Below are 24140 nucleotides of genomic sequence, written 5' to 3'. Positions count from 1 at the left end.
ACCTATTCTGGGTGCCCATGTAGAAGAGCTTCACGCCCCCATTGGTGCTCCCAGAAGACAGGAACGAACTTATTCTTACTTCGTCGTGGACCATTAAGCAGGAGAGGGCTTAAATGCCAACTCTTCCAGACTATGAAAGGGAATAGGAATGGGGACATTAATCAGGACAGAGTTTAAATGCCAGCTCCTGCAGTCCAATTCCCGTCTAGCAGTCGCGGAGGAACTCAAGGATATTTTCTGTTTTCTATGAGGAAACAGAGTCCTCACAGAATGCGATAGAAATGACTTGCCCAAGAACACACAAACGGACAGTGACAAATATGTTCGCAGCCAACACCTATTCCATCCATAATCACTTTATAAACTTTGGCTGGGAGCTTTACATGCTTTTTCTCATTTAATTCTCCAGACAATTGCCTGAAGTAGGTACTCTCGTCTTCCCCATTTTACAGACATGGAGACTTTCACAAGGACATCTGGCGTTAAGTAGCCCAGTCCAGGTTTGCTCTCCACAGACGGTAGTTGACACTGGAGTAACTCACCGACTCCTGGGGCAGGTGGCGCAGTCCGGAGCGAGCAAAAGGAGCCAGGAAGAGAGCGGAGGGGCGGGCCGGGGGCGGGGCCTTCGACTGGCGGTTCAGGGCTAGACTCCCGGGCTCCAGCCGGGTGAGGGCTGGGATTGGCTCTCCGAGGCTGATTGACAGCGCCAGGCAGGAGCCTGGACCGAGGTGGCGGAGGCGGGGGCGCGAGCAGGAAGTGGGAGTAGAGGCGGCCTGGGGCGAACTAGCCGGCGGGCTACGGCCGCCACTTTGCCGGGGAGTCACCACACTGCGGGTGCCTGAAGAGATGGAGGGGCCGGGGCTGGGCTCGCAGGTGAGTGTGGCCCTACTTGGCGGTCCGGTGGCGGTCCGGCTGCGGCTGAGAGGAGAGGGAGGCGTGGATGTGAGGCAGCTTGGTGAGGGGCCTCCCGGGGGTGGCCGGGCCTGGGCGGGGGAGGCGGGAGCTTGGAAACGCCGAGAATGAGAATGATGCTGGGACTTCTCTCAGAGACGACAGGGGAAAGGTGGGGGCCCTAGCCGGCCCTCCCCACCTCCATCCCCGGGCCGTGGCGCCCCCTGGGACGGGTTCCCCTTGCCTGGCAGACCTGTGAGGCCTGGGACGGGGGTGGGGGTGGGGGGTGTCGTCCCGGGAGAGGTGTCAGGTGACAACACCTGAGTTGGATCTACCTGTCTTGACCTTGGCCTGGAGTCTGAAGGTAGTTTCTGTTCTTCAGCCCTGGCGCCCTGGCGCCCCGGCACCCGCCTTCGCCCGTGTGCTTGCTTACACCTTGAAAGCAGTAAGACTGTTTAGGCTGGAGGAAGGGAGATATGTGATGGCTGTCTGCAAAATTCCAGACGACTCCCTTCTTTGCATGAGGTTCATATTACCAAAAGCCAGATGTAGTTCCAGAAAACGGAAGGGCCAGTAGAGGAAGTTACAGGAGGTAGTTAGCTCCAGGAGAACTAGAATTTCGACTTGCTTGCTTTGAGCCTTCCCCACCCATTAGATTCCTGACTGGCATATCGTAGATGCTCACTTAATGTTTGTTGAATAAACGAAGATTCCTAGATTCTGCCAGACAGTACTTATATAACAGATATTTTATATGCATTTTTCATTCCAGAATGGAAATATCCTTAGGAAGTTATCCCATTTACAGATGGAAAAAACAAAGCTGCCCCTAATGAGAGTTAGGTGGTAGATTTTTCAAGCAGTTTGAGATTATTGGATTAGTTGGTTGGTAAAAAACCTCGTCCAATCCTGAGAGTGTTCTTCATGCTCTCCTTTCTTTTAACAGTCTGGTGTATGTTTAAGTGAAGAACATGTGTAGAAAAAATGTTAAGATTCTTGCATTTTGAAAGAAGAAAAAATGCTTTTCAATCCATCTAAATTTTCCAAAAGCATGTAGAATCTGCACATGGAAACTGTCTCATTCTTTTTCTCATACAGCTTCAAAGAAAAGTTGGTAAGGAGTAACTATTAGGTCTTAAATACTGCCACTTATTTATAAAAGTCTTCAAGTGCTTAAAGTTCACTCCCTTCTCCTGAAGGGAAGATCACCCTGCCTCATTTCTGGGACATGGAGGGAAAGAATGATTTGGAGGTGGGAATTAGTGAGGAAAGATAGTGACATTGGTTGGTTGTTAATAATAATTGCTGTTGTCAGTTTTTTCAATTATAATGTAAAGACCTTACCCATAAATGGTGCTTTACAGTTTGCAAACTACTTCCCCATTTTTAAACCTCACTACCATTCTGTGAGGTGGGAAGGGATGATTATCCTAATTTTAGAGTTAAGAATGGAGGCTCAAAAAATTGAAATCACTTGCTACAAGTCAAAAAGCAGCTAAGTGAGAGTTAAGACTTTGTTCATTCATTCATTCTATAAATGTGTTTTGAATTTCTGCTAAGACTTAAGCACCATTCTAGGTGAACAAGACAAATAAAATCATTCCTACTGTGATTGAATTTGGTTCTCTTGAATCCAAGTTCATTGCTGCTGGGATTTTGCCAAAATTTGTGTATATAGTCTGGTCACCAGTTTCCTTTTTGACCTCCTCTTTTCCTATTTTCTTGCTCAATTAATGAACCCCAGCCACACTGCCTTAGGGCCTTTGTACTTACTATTTGCTCTGCCCTGGTATGCTCTTTCCTTGTGTATTCACAAGGGTTATTGCTCCACTTCTTTCAGGTCTTGATACAAATGTCACCTCAATGTGACTTTTAATCATCATGTTTAAAATCCCAAGCCCTTCCCATCTTCACAACTACAAGCAGCACTCCCTGGCCTCCTTCATTGCTTTATATTTCTCCTTGGCATATAATATTTGGCATATTAATTGGTCCTTTCCAGTGGTCTATTTGCCCTCCACTAGATATAAATGCTACAAGGGCAGTGATTTATATGCTCCCTGCATCTAGAACAGGATCTAGTACCAGTATTTAATGAATGATCTTGTGCACTTGGAAACTTAATTCTGGTACTTTTGTTAAGAAATGTCATGAGAAATTTTAATGAATATCTGTCAGATCTCAATATCTTGCCCCCTCTGATTTATTTGATAACCAGGCAGATAGTGACCCTCATCCGAGTTTTGAGTGTGGTTTACACATGAGAAAGTATCCTTTTTTCTCTCTTGCTGTCCCATTCTCACTGTCACTCTCGCAGCCTAGATCTTGGTTTTCTCTTAATGTCAACTATTAACTCCAGCAGTACTTATTTACTCTTTAAAAACATAATTTGATTATGATATTTTTGTGCAGAAGATATTACATGATACCTTATAGCTTAAAGATGTAGTTACCCATTGTATAATCAACCACTTCAAAACAGTGGTGTAAAACAGCCATTGTCATGGTCATGAACTCTGTGCTTCAGGGATTCAGACAAGCTGGTACAGGGTTGGTGTGTTTCTTTTCCACTGTGTCAAAAGCCTCACCTGGAAACACTCTTAAACTGGAGGTGGGGCTGGTATCTTCTAGGGGTGTCTGCACTCACAGGTCTGGCAATTGATGCTGACTTTTAGCAGGGACAGCTACATGTGGCCTGAGCCTCAGTACAGCATGGTAGCTGGTTCTAAAAAAAAAAGCATCTCAAGAGACAGGAAGAGGAAGCTGCCAGTTTCCAAGACTTGCTAATTGGCATAGCATCACTTCTGCAATATTTCATTACTGAAGCAGTCACAGAGCTTACACTCAAGAGAAAGGAACCTAGTCCCCTACCTCTTGAAGGAGAGTTTGAAGGAATTTGGGGATTGTGTCGTAAAAATCACCATGAAAGCTGCACACAGTGGTGCACTCCTGTGATTCCCAACAACTAGGGAGGCTGAGGCAGGAGGATCGCAAGTTCAAAGCCAGCCTCAGCAAAGTGAGGCACTAAGCAACCCAGTGAGACTCTGTCTCTAAATAAAATACAAAACAGGACTGGGGATGTGGCTCAGTGGTTAAATGCCACTGGGTTCAATTCCTGATACCATATTAAAAAAAAAAATCACCATGGATATAGCCAAATGTCTCTTACATAATTTTCATATTCTCTTGTTTTATTCCCATCCCGTCCTGTAGAAGAGGCCTCTTTTTCGCTTGTTCTCACTCTCTTACTTTTTGTCTATATATTTTAATTAAAGCAACCGGAGAAACAAAACAAAACAAAATACTTGTATTATTTTGTATCTTGAGGCATTTATGAACTGAAATCGTCAGTGGACCAAAGGAGGTAAAAGGAAACAGAGTCATAGAATACTTGGAACTAGATGGCTTTTCAGTATATTAGGTAGTTCAGAGGTTCTTAAATATGTTTAGGAGAAGTTTTAGGGTGTCAGTGGATATCTTGAAGTTATAACCAGCCACCATGCTGTACTGAGGCTCAGGCCATGTGTAGCTGTCCCTAAATTATATTAGTTTGTATTTCTGAGTATTTCTCTGATTAGAGAGACCTTAGTTATAATAACCTTTTCAAAAGGACTATGACATTAGGAAGATTTAGGAACCATTGACCTAGTCCTATCCTTGTAACTTTTCTGTAAAGTTGAGACTCCAAAATATTAGTTTATTTCTCAAAGATCCACAGCAGAATAGTAGCAGAATCTAGATATCAGGACTTCTGATTCAGTACTTTTTTTCATCACTATTCAGGTGATCCAGTCATGATAGTGATCTTGTTTGTTTGGTTGCTGTCACCTGGAGTCCAGTCATTCTTCAATCCAAGGGCTAAAAGTAGTCTATTTGACTGTGTTCTGAGGCTAAAGAAGAGAATATGGGCTCCTTGAAATCCAGGGTTCTCGTCATTTGTGATCATTGCCTGTGGCTAGAATAGTGCCTAACAAATAGTAGGCATTCAGCAATTATCCAGTGAATGAAGGAAGTGTGGCAGAAATTATGTCTTACTCGTCTTGTGCAATTGGCACTCGGTGTTTTTATATTTCCCTGAATGAAGATTAATGAAAACTCTTGTGAACCTTCTTGCCATCATGAGCATTTGCTTAGACTCTTTGTGTTACCTTAACATTGTAGGTGTCCATGTAACAGTTAAGCTTCCGTATCCATAAGGGCAGTTTGCATGCAGCAAATTCTTCATCAGTGCACAAGTCAGTAGTGACAATTATAACAGCTTCTCTTATACTTTATAGGTATATTGATTTGCCCCTTCCATTTTGCAAATGTAGAAACTGGAACCAAAAATACCATAGAGGATTATCCACTACTATAGCCAACATGAGAGTATTAGGAGGCTTTAGTTAGTTGATACCTGTCTCATCAGCACAGTGAGGACAGATGAGGCTGAGAATACTGTAGAAGCAGGGATTCAGTCTCATCCCTGCCTTTTGAGACTATGGATTTTCTCTTTCTCTGCATGGCCTTATCCTCCTTTTTCCTAACTTGCCTTCGACTTCACAGAAAACAAAAATTTCTACTCCCCTCCTTTTGAACATGCAAACAGAAGCCAGTTGCCAAAATCATATTGTCCTGGGTCGTGTTACAATCTTACAAAGGCAGTCCAAATAAGATTTTACTTCGATCTGAATTGAACTTACAATAAGATTGGACAATATATTTCTAAATTATGTTCATTAATTTTAATTAAATAACTTATTAATAAGTTATATGCTTATCATATGCTCATTGAAACTTTGAATTAAAGTTAATAAATATAAATCTGCTTCAAATTAGCCTTTTTTGATAATTTGAGATTGTTTTGGAAGGGTACTTATTTGTTAGGTTGGATTAGATAATCTAGACACATGAAATTCTCATTATAGATACTACTTGTGATATGCTGAATGTCCCACTGTCAGCCCCTTTAATTTTACTCTGTCCTAGATTACCTTATAAACAGAATATAATGAGCGACCTGCTTCACACAGATCAGTGAGACTTCCAGCCAGTGTTAAAAACTAATAAAGCTTAGAAAACTCATTGTTTTTATTGTTTTCCCTTTTGTTTTTAAGATAAAAGTCATTTTAACACTTTTTTTTTTCTTTTTTTGGTAGTGCTGGTGATTAAATCCAGAGCTTTGTGCATGCTAGGCAAGCACTCTACCAACTAAGCTACATTCCCAGCCCAAAATAAAGGTCATTATGACAGAAATTTTAGCATTTTCACCCTTTACCTAATGGATCACTGCATATATTACCTTGAATACACTTGTCTACTTTGGAGACCATTGACTTCAAATAGAACAGGCTTTGATTTTATATAGTCATTTCTAGGTTTTACTTTGATCTTAATTGAATTTAGAAAATACACCATGATCTCTGATATAAGGGGGGGATGACTCAAAGTGGGATAGGGAGAGAGAGCATGGGAGAAAGATTATTTCTAGATAGGGAAGAGGGATGGGTGGGAAAGGGAGGGGGGAGGGGACTAGCAAGGATGGTGGAATGTGATGGTCATCATTATACAAAATACATGTATGAAGATTTGAATTTGGGGTCAACATATCTTATATACAAACAGAGATATGAAAAATTGTATATATATGTATGAAGAATTGTAATGCAAAGAAAAGAAAATGTATAATGGCATAATTTGGCATTAAGATACTTTATATACAGTTACGAAAAATCGTGCTGTATATGGGTAATAATGAGTGTAATGCATTCCACTATTGTTATGTACTTAAAAATAAATAAAATTTAAAAAAGAAGATGTATAAAATATTCATGTTAAAATTCAAAAAATAAAAAAAAGAAAGAAAGAAAATACACCATGAACAGAAAATATAGACTGTTCCATACTTTCTTTGGGGGGGATGTATTGGGGATTGAACTCAGGGGCGCTCGACCACTGGGCCACATCCCCACCCCTATTTTGTATTTTATTTAGAGACAGCGTCTCAGTGAGTTGCTTAGTTCCTTGCTTTTGCTTGAAATTGGCTTTGAAATCACAATCCTCCTACCTCAGCCTCCCTAGCTGCTGGGATTACAGGCATGCTCCACAGGGCCCAGCCTGCTCCATACTTTCTTATCACCCATTTTTGGCATTTAAATTATAGATTGCCTTCTATGTTTTAACTTTACTCTATATTTTCCCCATTGGACCTGAGCTCCTAAAGGATAAACATTGTCTTCTGTGCTCCTAGCACAATGCTTTGAACATCATTAATACACAATAATTAATTGCTCTTAATTATAAATTATCTATACATTGAAACATGTAGTCCTCCTCAACTTTATGCATGAGAAATGAAACTGATATCTTTAACACCTCAAGGGATTATAGAATCAACATATTTGTACCTATGAAAGGAGTCAGTTTTCTATGATTTCAATCCGTATATAAAAAAAGGATTTATCTTCCTGACTACAAATAGAAACAGATATTCACGATCTACTAGGAAAACAAGTAAACTATGAAAAGACAGTCCAAATATGAAGAGCCATATACATAACAACAAAACAAAGCACTCAAATAGCAACTAGAAGTGTGCACATGAAAAACAGGATGCCATTTTTTATCCATCAGATTGACAAGATTGTAAAATGATTGATGATTGGAAAGGTTTGTAGGGAAAAGACCATTTAACATGTCTTACTATTAGTGGTATATATTGGGGAGGGCATTTGGTCAATATCTAGTTTAAGTGCATTTTTTTTTTAACTTAGTAGTCAGTCCTGCAGAAGTAGAATATGCTGGGTGTAAATTGTAGGATTATTTGTGGAACTGAAATCAAATTGCATCTCTTACTAGGAAAATGGTTGAATAAATTATGCTAGATATGTACAATGTAATAATTTAACTATTACCCATCAGCAAGGCTGTATATGATGTACTGTAAGTGAGAACAGTAAGTTGAAGAATAATGTGTATCCTATCCTTTTCAAAATAAATATAAAAAGGAAATTATTTAAAAATGTGCAAATGCAATGTAATGTCAGGTGTGCATGTGTGTGGGAGTTATATCTACATACAGTCCACAATTCATCTGTGAAAGAGCAAATATAAAGATATAAAGAAAATGAGGAAGTATACATCAGATTTAATAATGCTTATCTCTGGTGGCATAGCATCAGAAGGGAAAGAGTTCAGGGTTTTGACCCTTTATTCACTTTTATATTATTAGAGTCTAAAATTAATATATATCATTTCATAATTTTAGAATTCCAGTAAAACAATTAAGTTTAATATAAAAAAATTGATTTTTCTATCCTTGGCTATTTTTGTTCCTTTCTTACTCACTACACTAGAAATGCTGACTATAATTCAACCTTAAACCCTTACCTTCTTCCATTTGAATATGATTATAATAATTGGGATATGAAAAGAACCCCAAAGAAATGTTCTTAATTACCTTTAAATTAGCTACATGTTTATTTGTAGCTGTGTGTTTGATTATTTATCAGATAAATCAGAATTTACCTATTCAAGAGAGCATTGTAGTTCTGCTTCTGGGTAAGATGGAGTAAGCACACTCCACCCTGTCTCACCTACTGAAAGCTGCTATGAAGCCTGGACAGAATGCAGAGAGATGCTCTTTAAGGATTCTGAAAAGTAAATAGTAGCTTTTAGATTGAAGAGGAAGATCAGAATTCAAAAACCACAGAACTAATTCACCTTTTTCTCTTGTTTGCCCCTAGTAGTATGGACTTGAGCCCTTGAAGTGAGCATCAGTGCAGACAGAACTCCATGAAAAGTCATCTAACTCTGCTTAAGGAGCAGGAAAGTGTCCAGGCAGTACAGGCACTGGAAACTCTGGGGGAGAACTTTCCTGGCTGAATAGAGGAATTGAGATCCCAAGGAAAGTAGTTCTTAGAAGTGACACCAGAAGCACAATTGAACAAATTGGTACATTGAATTTCATCAACATTTAAAACTTCTCTGTGAAAGACTTTTTTTTTAACAAACTTTTTTTAAACTTTATTCTGTTTATTTATTTTTATGTGGTGCTGAGGATCGAACCTAGTGCATCACACATGCTATGCAAGCACTCTACCACTGAGCCACAACCCCAGCCCAAAGAGACTTTTTTTTTTTTTTTTAAAAAAGGAAAACTATAGACTAGGGGGAAGTATTTGCAGGTCACATATCTTGCAAAAGACTTATATCTAGAATGTAAAACATAAGGAACTCAGAACCTAATTTAAGAAATCAAACAACTTTGTTTGAAAATGGGCAAAGACAGGCTGGGGTTGTGGCTCAGTAGTTGGCCACATTTGTAAATAGTACTCTTAGTTTTATATCCTATGTGGTTTTCTGTTTATTCATACTTTTAGTTTCTGAGAAAAGGTTGAAATCCCCAAATATGATTGTCAATCTTTCTGTTTATCTTTTCAGTTCCATCAGTGTTTGCTTCATGAATTTTAAAGTTCCTTTGAGTGTACATACATTTAATGTTATGTCTTCTTAATGAATCAAGTGCTTTAATATTATGAAATGTCCTTTAACTCAGGCAATATTTCTTATTGTGATACGGACTTTCTTCATATAGCTACTGTGTTCTTTATGTTTAGTATTTTTGCAGGGCTTAGGTTAGTAGGTTTCCATAGCCTATGTTTTTCTATTCTTACCAATCATGAATATTTTTATATTTAAATTGAGTTTCTCTATACAGCATATAACTGGAGTTTTAAGACTATTTGCATTTCACATATTTGTCTGTGTGGTTAATATTGAGATCATCACTTTGTAATTTTTGCTGGTTTTCTTGTCTGTACTTTGTTCATTGGTTTTTACTTTTTAAATTAATCAAATATTTTATCTTTACAATCTGCTTATTACACTTCTTTATTTGAAAGTTGCTTTAATTTATCGTAGTCTATCTTCAAATACTATTATAGCATCTTTAACAACAATGTGCCTCCATATTCCTATCAGGCATTTTAAAAATGAGAAAATATCAGTTTACATTCAAAATATATCTTCACATAGTTCTGGAATACTATTCCTTTGTTTCAATCCTGATTTCCATCTGGTATTTTTCCTTTAATCAAAAGAACTTCCTTCATCATTTCTTGTGGAATAGTATCTGCTGACATTTTTCTCACCTTTGTTCGTCTGAAAAAGTTATTTTACCTCCATCTTAAAAGGTTTTTGTTTTGTTTTGTTTTGTTTTGGTTTGTTTGTTTGTTTGTTTGTTTGTGTTGATTTTCAGTACATGGCCTTGCACATGTCAGGCAATGCTCTACCACTGAGCTACATCCCAGCCCTTTTATTTTGAGACAGGGTCTCTTTAAGTTGCACATACCAGCCTTGAATTTTTGATCCTCTTGCCTCAGCTTGCTAAGTAACTGAGATACAAGTGTGTGTCACCATGCCTCGCTTCAAAGAATATTTTGGTTAAATTTTCTAGGTTTACATTTTTCCCCCCAGCTCTTTAGTTGTGCCATTTTCTTCTGGCTTTGTCGTTTCTAATGATAAATCTGAGTTCATTTTTTTATTTCTTTGAATATAATATAACTTTTTTCTTCAGATCACTTTTAAGATTATCCCTTATCGGGGCTGGGGATGTGGCTCAAGCGGTAGCGTGCTTGCCTGGCATGCGTGCGACCCGGGTTCGATCCTCAGCACCACATACCAACAAAGATGTTGTGTCCGCTGAGAACTAAAAAAAAAAAAAAAAAAAAAAAAGATTATCCCTTATCATTGGTTTTTAGTGATTTGGTTTTAATGTGCTTTGGTATAGGATTTTTGGGCTACCCTGTTTTTTTCTTTCTATGCTTCATTTTGGATATTTTTTATCACAATGTTTTCAAATTTTAGTCATCTTCTGTACAATCTGCTAATATTATCTGGTATAATTTTCATTTCAGAAGTTATTTTATATCTTAGATGTTCCAACCAGATCTTTTCTTATATCTTAATTTTCTCTCTTCATTTGCTATTCTCCCTTAAATATTTGTGCATAGTTATAATAGCTGTTTAATGTTCTTCTTTTTTTTCTTCACTAATTCTCTCATGGTTATAATTTCAAGGTCTGATTCTTCTGGTTATGAATCCCTATTTGTTTCCCGGCATGTTTAATGAGTTTTGACTGGATGATGGACATTGTGAATATATGTTGTTGAATCTTGGGCTTTGTTACCTTTCTTTAAAGAGCATTATATTACTGCTGCTCCTGCTCCTCAGTTTGAGTTCTTTGAAGCTTAATCTTAAGTCTTACTAGAATACTCCTAGGATAACCTTACTTCAAGTACAGTTCAAACCTACTAGTAAGGTGTAGTCCTCTGAGGCCTCCATAGAATAACCCAGATCATTAAAGACTTTCCATTTTGGCTGGTCAGAGTTGTACCATCTTCCTGCCATGTATACATTCTGGTAGTTCTTTTAATTTACAAATCCCCAATTTTTTGCCTCACTTTGTAGATTTTTTACTCTGTATATTACTGTCATATTTTAATACATTTTTTAGTTGTAGATGACACAATACCTTTACTTATTTTTATTTATTTATTTTATGTGGTGCTGAGGCAAGGCACTCCACCACTGAGCCACAACCCCAGCCCTACTGTCATATTTTTGAAGCCCATTTTTTTCCACTTAGCTCATTTCCCTTGAAATCACTTCTATACTTTCGAATTTCTAATTTCTGTCTCAATTTAATGAGCCTGCTGAGCTCTAAAAGCATTTTCCTTGGAGTGCCCACAGTTCTGAAATTGCTAGGACAATCAATGGTAAATCTCACCTTGTTTTTTTTTTCTTTTTTCTTAGGGGATCAAAGTCCTACTTTTCCTATTATCCAAAATCTGAACAGTTTATTTCATATATTTTGCTAAGTTTTCTAGGTTGTTTTTTTTTTTCTTTTCCTCCCCAGCAAGCAGCAAAAGGTTCATTTTGCTATTCTGGCTATACAGATTAGAACTAGTACAGTGTGTCTATATTTATCAGATTGGCAAAAATTACCACATTTGATGACACCAAGTATTGGTAAGGATTAGAGTCACAAAAATTCCCATATCCTGGACTCTTTGAGAATTGTATATGGTGTGTGTGTGTGTGTGTGTGTGTGTGTGTATACACTCATATATTGTATTTATACACACATATGTATTTATATATAATTTATATGTGTGTTTTTATATATTTAAATTATATATATATGTGTGTGTGTGTGTGTGTGTGTGTGTGTGTCCAGAGATACATACAAGATGGCTCATAGCAGTATTGTTTATAATAACAAAAAATTGAGAATAATCCAGGTATCTAGCTATTTTTATCTATTAAAATACAAATTAATTGATTATGGTATGCTAACATTTTTGGAACATTATACAGTAATGAAAATGAACTAATTGTAGCTTTTCACAACAACATGGATGAAGTTTGTAAGTCTAATATTAAGTAAAATATTATAAAGAATACATATATGATACCATTATATAAAAATTAAAACCATACTTTCTAGGGTTGCATATTTAAAGGATAAAACTATAAAGAAAAACAAAACAAAAAGTAGTTCCTTTAGTGTAAGAATTTGAGCATAGCACTTGTTGGGGGCAGTCTTCCAGGTGCTAGCACCATTTTTCTTGAACCTTAGTGATAATTTCATAGGGTCCATTTTATATTTTATTCTTTATGCTGTAGGAAAGAAGAAGTCCGTTTGTATACATATATGTTTCATGTACTCTTTTATATTGATATATCAATATTTTAAGTTTAAAAACATAGTGAGTTTTTTTTTTTCCTCTGAGGACAGTTTCCTTAAGGAAAGTCTGAAAACATATCTAGGCAGTGTCATTGGAATAACTAATAATTTCCCAAGGAAACTGTTTTGAAGATATCAATTTTGTTGTTTTATTTTGTTTTGTTCTTTTAATTGGCTTTTAATATTTTAGACCAGGTACCTGTTAATTTGCTTAATAATAATTCAAGAAAGTTGTGCCATACCTCAAATTGTCGTTTCTTTAGAAAAAGCAATATATTTATTGACATTGAATAACTTAAATCTGTTCTTTTTGGGAATTTCCATATTTTGTTAAATTAATTAGATTGATTGCAATCAATAAATGGTATGAAGTACTATGATGGAGTCACACTTTATAGTCTGAATTGTAAATGATAAGTACGTTTGATATATTTGTACTTTTAGAAAACCTGGGTTCATAACCCACTTCAATCTAATGTATGAAATATGATATGTCAAGAGCTTTGTAATGTTGTGAACAACCAATAAAAACCAATTAAAAAAAAAAGAAAGAAAACCTTAAATATCTCTTCATCTGGAAGTATCCCACTCTCAAGTAAAACTAGGTCTGTTTCAGGGGGTGAAAGTGATTCAGTGAGCCTTATTTGTGATAATAATTTTCACCTCTCCTGTCTGCTTGTCCCCCCCAAATAGTTTAACAGAATTGTTCACTAATGTCAAAATTGCTGATCTAAATTGATTGTTTGCCCCAGAGGTAATAATGAACTCTAAAGGCAATGGTAATAAAAAGGAAAAACAAGACATTAACAATCTACAGAATAATTGTTCTTAAATTAGGATTTTGTGGGCTTTTTAAAGTAATATTAGAGCTCTTTTGGGTTTCTGCTAAGATCTAAGCTCAGTTTTTGATACACTCAAGCTTTTTGATAAATAAGGTTGCTGTTTGCTCCTGCTTCTAATATGTTATCTGAATGTAACATTTGCTGATTTAGTTGATGGGACTATCTTTTAACAATGACCCTTTTTACCCTCACAGAACTCTAATCACTTCTATGTTAGATATCTATTGAAGCATAATAAATTACTACATTTTAGTGATTTAAGACAACATCTATATATTATCTTTTAGTTTCTATTTGTCAGAATATTTGGGTCCTGTGCTCATGGTCTCACAAAGCCACAGTCAAGGCTGTGTCCCATTTTGGAGTTCAGGATCCTCATCCAAGGTCATGTGGGTTATTGGCAGAATTCAACTCTTTATAGATGTATGATCAAGGTCTCTTATTTTCTTGTTGGGTGTCAGCTAGGAATACCTTCGTTCCTATAGGCTACCTGTAGTTCCTTGCCATGCAACCCTCTCAGGTTCCCTCATATCACAGCAGTGTACTTTTCTAAAACCAACAGAAGGATTTTCTAAGACAGTCTTAGATAACACTGTGGGATTAATTGTCCCATCACCTTTGCCATATTTCATTGGCTAGAAACAAGTCACACGTTGTACACAGGAAGGGATAATGCAGGAGCTTGATTCTTTGGTGAGTATCATTATGAGTTTGTCTACTGCAACCTCCCAAAGTAGGGGCCTGCCAACATTCTTATGATGACATTAGCCATGATCCTTTACTCACAAGTAACAGGCCCATTTGTTCATTTTCATCTGACTTTTGTTTTATGAGAAAATATGTCATTTAGATTTTTCTATTATAAGTATCTTTTTTAGTGAACGAAATTAAGATAAAGAAAATATTCCCTAGGATACATCTATGATTCAAAAAATTTCCAATTTATTAGTATAGATATTGTTGATGGCAAATCCTTCATTATGTAATTGAATATGACATTAATTCTTTTATATGCTTTGTCACATTGTTCTTACTCTTCAGTGCAGGAATCACAGCCATGGCCCCCACCCTCCAGGATTTGGTCGACATGGAATCTCTGCTCATGAAAACAAAGACCTTGCCAAAGCAAGAGATGTTCTTCCTCTTATAGAGGACTCTAGTAACTGTGACATTGTCAAAGCTACTCAGTAAGTCTTCCAAATCCTTTCTTTTATTCTTATATTGTGTTGAATTTTAATAATGTATGTGCACTTTATGGGTTTACCTTCTTCACTTCCTACTGGGTAGGTCACTGGTACAGCTCGAAGATAAATGTTTGTCATACCAGCTTCAGGACCCATAGTACCTTAGCTGTTTATGTACCAGACTGTCCCCTTAGGTCACTAGCAGAATATATCTTGTCTTTGTAGCCCCAGGGCTTTTGCATGGTTCTGTCTCCTGTTACATGACTAATAAATGTTTGTTGAATGAATGATTTAGAATGACACTAAAACTGAAGAGAATATAATTTTAAAATGTACTATAGCCTAAATATAGATGGGATGGAAAATATCAGCTCATATATATATTTTTAACTTTTTAATATTTATATTTTTCCCTTTCCCTCTCACTCCTCCACCCCATCTAGAATTCATCTATTCCTCCCATGCCCCACTCCCTATCCCACTATGAGTCAGCCTCCTTATATCAGAGAAAACATTTAGCATTTGTTTTTCTGGGATTAGCTAACATCACTTAGCATTATCTTCTCCAACGCCTATATTTATGTATTTTTAATCTTCATTGAATATAGATGGGATGGAAAATACCTCACACATATATGGTGTTTATTTTTTCAATAAACACCTATTTATGTAGCATTTACATTATATTAGGTATTATAATTAATCTAGAGATGAAAAAACATGGCAAGATATGCATACTTACATATAAAAACTGTTATTTTATATAAAGGACTTAAACATCAATGGATTTTGGTCTGAAAGGGATCCTGGAATCAATCCTCCATGGATCCAGAGAGCAACTGTATTGTATTTCTGTGTTGTCATAAAAATGGTTTGAATAAAAAAAAGACATGCTAAAAAAAAGAAATTTTGATATTTGTTGATAATTTTAATTATAATCAATTATGCCTTTCTTTTTCTTATTTGAGATACGGGATTTTTGAACGCTGTAAAGAGTTGGTAGAAGCAGGATATGATGTCAGGCAACCAGACAAAGAAAATGTATCACTTCTTCATTGGGCTGCTATTAACAACAGGCTGGATCTTGTAAAGTAAGATGCAAGATATGTGTGGTTTTTGTGTACTTGTAATTCTAGACCTTTTCTTCATTTGTCTTTTTTTTTAAGACCAAGTATGAGTGTTGAGCCATCTGTAATCTTCAATTATAAATAAACACCTGAAACTTTGTGCCACACACTTCAGTTCATTATAGGGTTGAAGTGGAACTTAGAGATCATCCAATCCAGTACTCTCATGGGTCCAGAAAGGAAAGTAGAGAAAGCTAAGGAGGCTCATCAAAAAGCTAAAGGTTCCAGTGGCTGGGGAGGTTGAATCAGAAGTTTAAAGCCAGCCTCAGCAAAAGCAAGGCACTAAGCAACTCAACGAGACCCTGTCTCTAAATAAAACAACAAAACAGGGCTGGGGATGTTGCTCAGTGGTGGAGTGCTCTGGAATTCAATCCCTGGTACCAAAAGTTAAAAGTAAAAAAAAAAAGAGAGAGAGAGAGAAAGCTTAGGAAGTAAAAGCAAACATTTTTGAAAACGGAAAAGTATAACATAAGGATAAAAGAAAGTTTCATCTAGTTTAGAAGACACATTGACTTATTTTATATTGTAATGTCAGGAGGAATAGATAGAGAGGAAATTAAACCTTTTTAAAATTTAAATATGGGATAATTTTAGGTGAGCATGTATCAGATTGTATAAAATTTATCCCCTTCATAAAGCCCTACTACCTACCCTTTGTTTTTTGTTGTTTCAACTTTACAGTTTTCTTAACACATACTCACAGGCATACTCCTGGTATATTGTTTAGATAACATAAAGAGAGCAATTGTACTATATTTCTGTGTTGTCAGAAAGATGGTTTGAAAAAACAAAAGACATGGTAAAAGTACAAAGCACAACTTTGAAGTAATGACTTAATTGTTTTAAACCATAGAAGAAAATCACTCTCATTGCATTAGAGGTTTGTTTGCTTTATACAGTGCATCATATCTACATTCCCCAAATAGAGTGCAAAACATATAAAATGTCTAATTTTTCTGAAAGGATTTTAAATTAATTTTTTTTACTACGTTTAGAATATTTCCACCTGGTAATTCTAATTTTGAACTGTTAAAATTGACCTACTTTTACCTTTCTCTGAGTTAAATAGAGTATATACTGTTCCCAAAACTTTTAAATGTGAACTGAAGAGTACTGTGGTAGTTTTAATCTGCAAAGAATAGTTATCATGTGTTTGGTATGTGAGTTATAAAAGAATACTAGTTACAACAGCAATGATTACTGACGTGAAGCTGAGAATATTTCACCATGGATTTGTATGATGCTGTCTTTTAAATTTTTGAGACTTCTGTAGATTTGAGTTCTTTAGAGAGGGTTGTTATTATAATTTCTGTTTACTAATACATTTTCGCTAAGGAAAAAAATTATGTTTTCTGTCCCAATATGAATTTTAAGTTTCAAAACATATTTTCATTTGTGTCTGTTTTTAACAGGTTTTATATTTCAAAAGGTGCTGTTGTAGATCAGTTGGGTGGAGATTTAAATTCAACTCCTCTTCACTGGGCCATTCGGTGAGTTTTTTTTTTTTTTTTTTTTAATCCTGAAACTAAATAGTCATCTGTGACTGGTAGCCACCATTCTGTAAATCACAGATACAGGCAATTCAAAGGATTTTCTTTTTCCCCTTTGCTTAAAAAGAAATTACAGGGGGTTTCCAGAAAGGATAATTTTGGTGTTTAATTCAGGGCTCGATTATGATTATCAAACACAAATATGAGTGTTATACTTTATTTTTTTAAAATAGAACAAACATCTTTTATATTTTAGTCACCCTGAATAAAAGCAATAGTTCAGTGAACTGCAAACACAGTCATTTCAGTATTCAGTTTTATAACAGATGTCCATTTGGTAACTTATAGTTGTAATTTTATTTTAAAAAGATAAATTCCCTCTCAATATAAAGAGAGGGAATTCTCTCTTTTAGTATCAAATGTGTCGATTCAGGACAAGAAATTTTGAGTGGGTCAACTTATTAGAACATTTCTATTGACCTGTCAAAATTCCTTTTTTCTCTGGTATATATTGGCCTTCTGAAACTGAAGGAATAAATCTGAATACTTGACAGTTTCCACTTTTATTTTATTTCTTCTCTGCTGGGAAGTTGACAAGAACCTGAAACTAAAGTGAGTAATTGTTTTTGTAAGGCAAGGAGTTGAATCTTTTCTCCATAGACTGAGTACTGAAGAACCTGATGGTAATATTATCACAGTGTATCCACAGTCTCTGAATATTATACTTCCATATATCTGGCACATGATTTTTTGCTTTTAAAACAGCAACAGTGAAGTGTAAGGGCTTTTAAGGTTTTCTTTATTAGTATTAGTCATGTAAAATTATTATTTACACATAATTGTAACTTAAGGCTTAAGTTAGATTGGGAGGCTGTCAGGTTTATCACTTGCCCTTAGGAAGGAATATCCTTATGGTTTTAAGTTTGGGGTATCCAAATAAAAGACATTTGTACAATCTAGAGTGTTTTAAAAATCTCTTAGGAAATGTTCTTTATATCTAACCATTATGTCTAAGTGATATTAGTTTCTTCCTGAATTTTTGTTGTGACTGAATTCTTTTTCAAAAGAATAAAACATAATTTTTTTTATCTTATATTTATAGACAAGGGCATTTACCCATGGTCATATTATTACTCCAGCATGGTGCAGATCCTAGTCTCATTGATGGAGAGGGATTCAGCAGCATTCACTTAGCAGTATTATTTCAGCACATGCCTATTATAGCATATCTCATCTCAAAGGGACAGGTATGTTTTGAAATGGATCTCATACTACAGCTATTATAATCTGAAGAGATTATTAGTCATAGTCTGTTCTCATTTTTAAAGCAGAAGTTATTAGATATACTGATATTCAAAGATTTGCCTTGGTAAGTCTAACTATCGTGTACTGAGTTTTCAGCTTCATTGGAGGGTAAAGATCATATAATAGATAATTCTGAAACTTGTAAACCTGTAATAGTTTTTCTTATGAGCCCAGTAATTTACAGAGTTTTTCAACATGGCTTTAAAGCCTATATTTTGTTTCTGGTTGAATGTGGAAATGGATCACTAAATTAACCCATCATTTGCTTTCATTATTTGAGCCCAAACGGTAGCCAATTTGATTGTATGCCTCTTATTGTTCTCTAAAGTAATTCCATGAAAAATGATTCACCTTAAGAGACAGAGGTTAAATTATAGGTTATTGGCAGTGGAGAGTTTCACTGTCAGCTGTACTTGCCTAGAATGTGCCTTTCTGGAAGCAAAGTAGTTTATGTATTAGCATTCTTGCCTGAAATAGGCAGGAAAACATGTTTGCACAAATGCTGTTGGAGCAATTGTGTTCCCTTTAAATAAGTACTTTCTTTCAGACTTAGCCAACTGAAGTAGAATAATTATAACCGTCTGAGTTTCATTTTGAAAAGACATATGAGGAGGAGTCTTTACTGCTTCTCTTCCAGCTCCTTCCCAAGTTCTGTTCCCGAAAACCTCTAAGAAACTTCAGTAACTCAAATTCTTTTTTTGGTTTAGTTGGAACCATTATTGTACACCTCATACATGGACCTGTTTTACAAAAAGAAATTATTCTCATGGGGATATGATTTCTTTCTTCTCTCTTTAAAATAATAAAAAGAATTTTTCCTGTTATACTGTTTGAAACTTAAAATAAGTCAAATAATACAAATGGCCTTAGAAGATAGGTTATGCACTATTTCTGGGAGCATTTAAATAGAGACTGGATAACTTTGCTTAAGAAATGATAGCATGTATTCATATGTCAATTAAGATCTAAATTCGTTGACTTCCAGGGCATGTACATTTATTATATTTGATGATGGTTATCAACATTTTGCTTTTTTCCCTAGCTATTGTATAATGCTCTACATCACATATTTAAATTTTACTTTTATTCATATCATATAATGCTCTATATCACATATTTAGATTTTACTTTTAAATATTTTGTAGAAATTCATGGATTTTACCCTATGGAAGTGAAGAAGAACATTTTTTATTTGATAAGACTTGAACTCTTTTTATAGAAACAATGGTAGTTTCTGAATGTATAAAGGAAGTATTTCTATCAAGAGAGAAAAGAGGCTTTTGACTATGTTTACAGTTTTGTTAATAGTTTCTTCTTTTTGAATAGAGTGTGAATTTGACAGATGTAAATGGGCAAACACCTCTCATGTTATCAGCTCACAAAGTAATTGGGTGAGTTTAATTGAATTGCCTCAGTCTGATTCTTGGTTCCTACAATTTCTTTTCTGTGAAACTATGAGATGATAGTACAAGCTGATAAAGATACTTGCCTATCCTGGGGTTATGATATGGATTTTTGAGGTATTTGTAGTTAGAAATGCACCACTGAAGTACATTTTCTCTTTTCTGAAAGCTTTGGTGAAAAATTTGAAAACTACTAAGAAAAAAGTTTCCTTATACAATAATAGAGATTCCATAGCATAGGCTTGTTGACATGACTGATATTTAACAAGTTTAAATGTTTACAAGTTTAAATGTTCTCATAATTTGAAATCTAGATGATCAATTTGCTTTCCAGAGAACAATAATTTGAAGTTCTCTGACATTATTGTTGAGTCTCTGAAAATATTAATTATAACTGACCTAGGAAAAGAGTCTATTTACATTTCCCATTAGACACATTTAACTTTTTCTGTATAATTTATAAACATACATAATTAATGACTAGATTGTAGTCCAGCTTCTGGTATTTATCTGTGCAAATGCATACTATAGTTTTCACTTTTTCAGTTTGTTTATGTCCTTGAAATGAATTGCCAGTTCTGCTTTTCCTTAGGACTTCTCTTGTAGGATCTGAGTTTCTTTTAATTATGTTTCCTTTTTTTCATGGAATGATGGGATTGAGGGTGAAATTTTGTTAGAAAGCATTTTCTCTCTGTGGTGGCACACACTTTTAATCCCAACTACTCTGGAAACTGAGGTAGGATTGCAAGTTTGAGGCTACTCTGGGCAATTTAGCAAGATCCTGTTTCACACTAAAAGTAAAAAAAGGCTTGGGAAGTAGCTCAGAGGTAGATTGCTGTTGGGTCAATCCTCAGTGTCAAAAAAAAATAGAAAGCATTTTCTCTTTACTGAGCTCTGAAGTCAGGTATAATATCTAAAGATCTTCATTGAATAGTCATAGTAGAATATTATTTTTCTTGGGAAAAAAGTATATTCTTCATACTCTAACATATTTCATATACTTCTTTATACTCTTGAGTATAAAGGAAAGAAAGGCATTGATGTTTAACATGAAAATATTTTATTGAATTTTATCTTTCTAGTTTATACCTTTCTAACCTGTACAGATATTTTAGGGCACTTCAGTTTTGCATCCCTAATGTAAAAATCTTCAATAGGGTGCAAAAATCTGAAAAATTTTTTTGAGCCTAAACATGTTGCCACAAGTGGAAAATTCCATATCATGAAACTTGGTTTCATGTACAAAATTATTAAAAATAGAACTTCAGGCTATGAGTATAAGGTATATATGAAATATCAATGAATTTCTTCTTTAGATGTGGGTCCCATCCTGAAAATCTCTATTATATATGTATAAACATTCCAAAATTAAAAAAAAAAATTAGAAACATCCCAAGCATTTTGGATAAGGGGTACCCAACCTATATTTATACATGCTTTATTTAATAATTGATTAAAGGAAGAGTATAAAGTTAACTTTTGGTTTATCTGCTCAGATAAAACATTTTACAGGACTAGCGTTGTAGCTCAGTGGTAGAGCACTTGCCTAGCACATGTGAGGCAATGGGTTTGATCCTCAGCACCACATAAAGGAAAATAAATAAAATAAAGATATTGTGACCTTTTCCAACTAAAAAAAATTGTTTTTAATTTTACATTTAGTTCTTAAATTGGATAAGTAACATAACACTTAATATTGGCTAAAGTTAAATCCACAATTTTAAAAAGTGTTAACCAATAGAGCAGCAGTATGAAAGTAAAGTTTTTCTTATTCTACTATATTGATGTTTAAAATATGTGTATAGCAGATTATTATTTAAAATGTCTTTTTTTTTAATCTCTCCTGTTAGTGTTAGAATAGAACTCTGAACAAAGCAGTTCCTCACTTGTTCAGAATACTTAATGATTCCTCAAATCACCATCCCTATTAATGCCTCTTGGTATTTTATTATTTTGAGACAGGCCAGAACCAACTGGATTTCTTTTAAAGTTTAATCCTTCTCTCAATGTTGTTGATAAAATACACCAAAACACTCCACTTCACTGGGCAGTTACAGCCGGAAATATTAATGCAGTTGATAAACTTTTGGAAGCTGGTTCTAGTCTGGATGTCCGGAATGTTAAGGTATGACCAGGTACTTATCTCCTTTCATTTATTATATTTTCAGTTTGAGGATTAGTCATTTTAGAAAAAGATAAGCTATATGTTTATTTTCAGTTACTATGAAGATAAATATAAATAATAATAGCTAATTGCCCTTAGAGTTAATATGTTAAGTCTATGATTCTGATGAAAAAATCTTTAACACCCATGTCAAAAATATAATAGATTTTATTTTTTTTAAGGGACAAACTCCTCTTGATATGGCTCTTCAAAACAAAAACCAGCTCATCATTCATATGCTAAAAACAGAAGCCAAAATGAGAACTAACCAAAAGTTCCGACTTTGGAGATGGCTACAGAAAAGCGAGGTATTTTCATGTGGCTCTGTTCCTGGGATATAAGAATTTTTTTTTGTTAATTTGTTTTTGATTTTTAGGGCAATAAGGAAAACCAGAGAGTTGGCTATCTTATGGATATTCTGTGGTATTCCACATTTACTTAATGAGTGAATTAAGATGAAAATGAAGCAAAATAAGAACAACAAATTGTTGTAAAGAATTTTATAGAAGCTTTTTTTAATGAGATTGTTCCTTATTAATTTTTTAAAGGAAAATAATAACATTCAATTCAAATTTTCAAAATGGGATATTGGATGATTCCATAGTTTGTTGTTTTCAAATATGATAACATTATCAGATAAAAATTAGTAATTATACTTTCAGAGTGACTGAGAATTAACAAATACCAGATTTCTATGTAGAGGATCATTATGAATGCTACACCTATTTTGCATTTAGGTATGTGAAAGAGGACAGAAAGGCTACTACTCATTCTCCTTTGCTACTTTTTTCCCCTCACTTTTTATTGGTAGGATGCTCCAAGATCTTGTCCTTGAACCTCTTTTTTATCTATTCATTCTGTACGAGGCATCTGTATGTTGACAACTGCCAGGCTCATCTCTCTAATCTAGAACTTTCCAGATTTATAAGTCCAGTTATCTACTTATTCAGTTTAGTGTCTAATAGACATCTCACAATAACATATCAAAAACTGAGCTCCCAAGATTACAACAAAAGCAGTTCTAAAAGGGAAATTTATTGCTATGGGTGCTTACATTAAAAAATCAGATCTCAGATAAATAATGTTAAGGTGTGTCTCAAGGTCTTAGAGAAACAAAACAAACACAAAATCAGTAGAAGTAAAGAAATAATAAAGATCAGAGCTGACAGTAATGAACTAGAGGCTACAAGAATAATACAAAGATTAATGAAACAAAGAGTTCTTTGAAAAGATAAAGAGAATTGATAAACCCTTAGCCAAATTAACCAAAAGAAAGAGATGATTCAAATTAATAAAATTAGAAAGTAAAAGAATTATTATATCAGATACCCCTGAAATCTAGATAATCATTAAGGACTATTTTGAAGGCTTATATTCCAATAAACTCGAAAATCTATATAAAATAAATATTTTTTGGCCTTCCAAAACTGAACAAGAGGATTAAAAAAAACCTAAACAGACGGATAACAAACAGTGAAATTGAAACATTAATAAAAAACCCTGAAACAAGGAAAAGCATAGGATCTGATGAATTTACCTCTGAATTTTACCAAATCTTTAAACAGGAACTAACATTAGTTGCTCAAACTATTCCATGAGACAGAAAGGGAAGGGATGTTTCCAAACTAATTCTACCAAGCTAGTAATCCTGATACCAAAACAGATAAGGTTTCAACAAAAAAATATCCTTGATGAACATAGACTCAAAAAATCCTCAGTAAAAGCTTGCAAACCAAATTCAACAGCACACTAAAAGATCACATACCATGATCGACCATGTTAGTTTTATTCCAGGGATGCAAGGATGGTTCAGCATATGTAAATCGGTAAATGTGATCTGTCACATAAATAGAATCAAGTATAAAGATCTCTTGGTCATTTCACTAGATGGAGAAAATCTTCAACAGAATTCAAAATCCCTTCATGATAAAAAGCTCTAAAGGAACTAGGTATAGAAGAATCTTAGCCTCGATATAAAATAAAGACTGTATACAAAAAGCTTGTGG

The 24140-nt window shown here is 34.9% G+C and overlaps 1 protein-coding gene across 1 annotated transcript in view; it reads left to right on the top strand.

Moving 5' to 3' along the window:
• Positions 1-776: 776 nt before the first annotated feature.
• Zdhhc13 (zDHHC palmitoyltransferase 13) overlaps positions 777-24140 on the top strand; it is a 47188-nt gene continuing 23824 nt past the window's right edge. The window contains exons 1-8 of the mRNA XM_026405291.1: positions 777-873; positions 14503-14648; positions 15614-15736; positions 17185-17262; positions 18365-18509; positions 19894-19958; positions 21933-22095; positions 22317-22442. Of these exons, the coding sequence (XP_026261076.1) occupies positions 847-873; positions 14503-14648; positions 15614-15736; positions 17185-17262; positions 18365-18509; positions 19894-19958; positions 21933-22095; positions 22317-22442 (873 nt within the window). The 5' untranslated portion in view covers positions 777-846. The remainder of the gene's footprint in view (positions 874-14502; positions 14649-15613; positions 15737-17184; positions 17263-18364; positions 18510-19893; positions 19959-21932; positions 22096-22316; positions 22443-24140) is intronic.

Source organism: Urocitellus parryii, chromosome 4, assembly GCF_045843805.1.
Source record: "Urocitellus parryii isolate mUroPar1 chromosome 4, mUroPar1.hap1, whole genome shotgun sequence".
In the NCBI taxonomy this organism is placed as follows: domain Eukaryota; kingdom Metazoa; phylum Chordata; class Mammalia; order Rodentia; family Sciuridae; genus Urocitellus; species Urocitellus parryii.
This window is presented reverse-complemented; position numbering and strand designations above follow the sequence as displayed.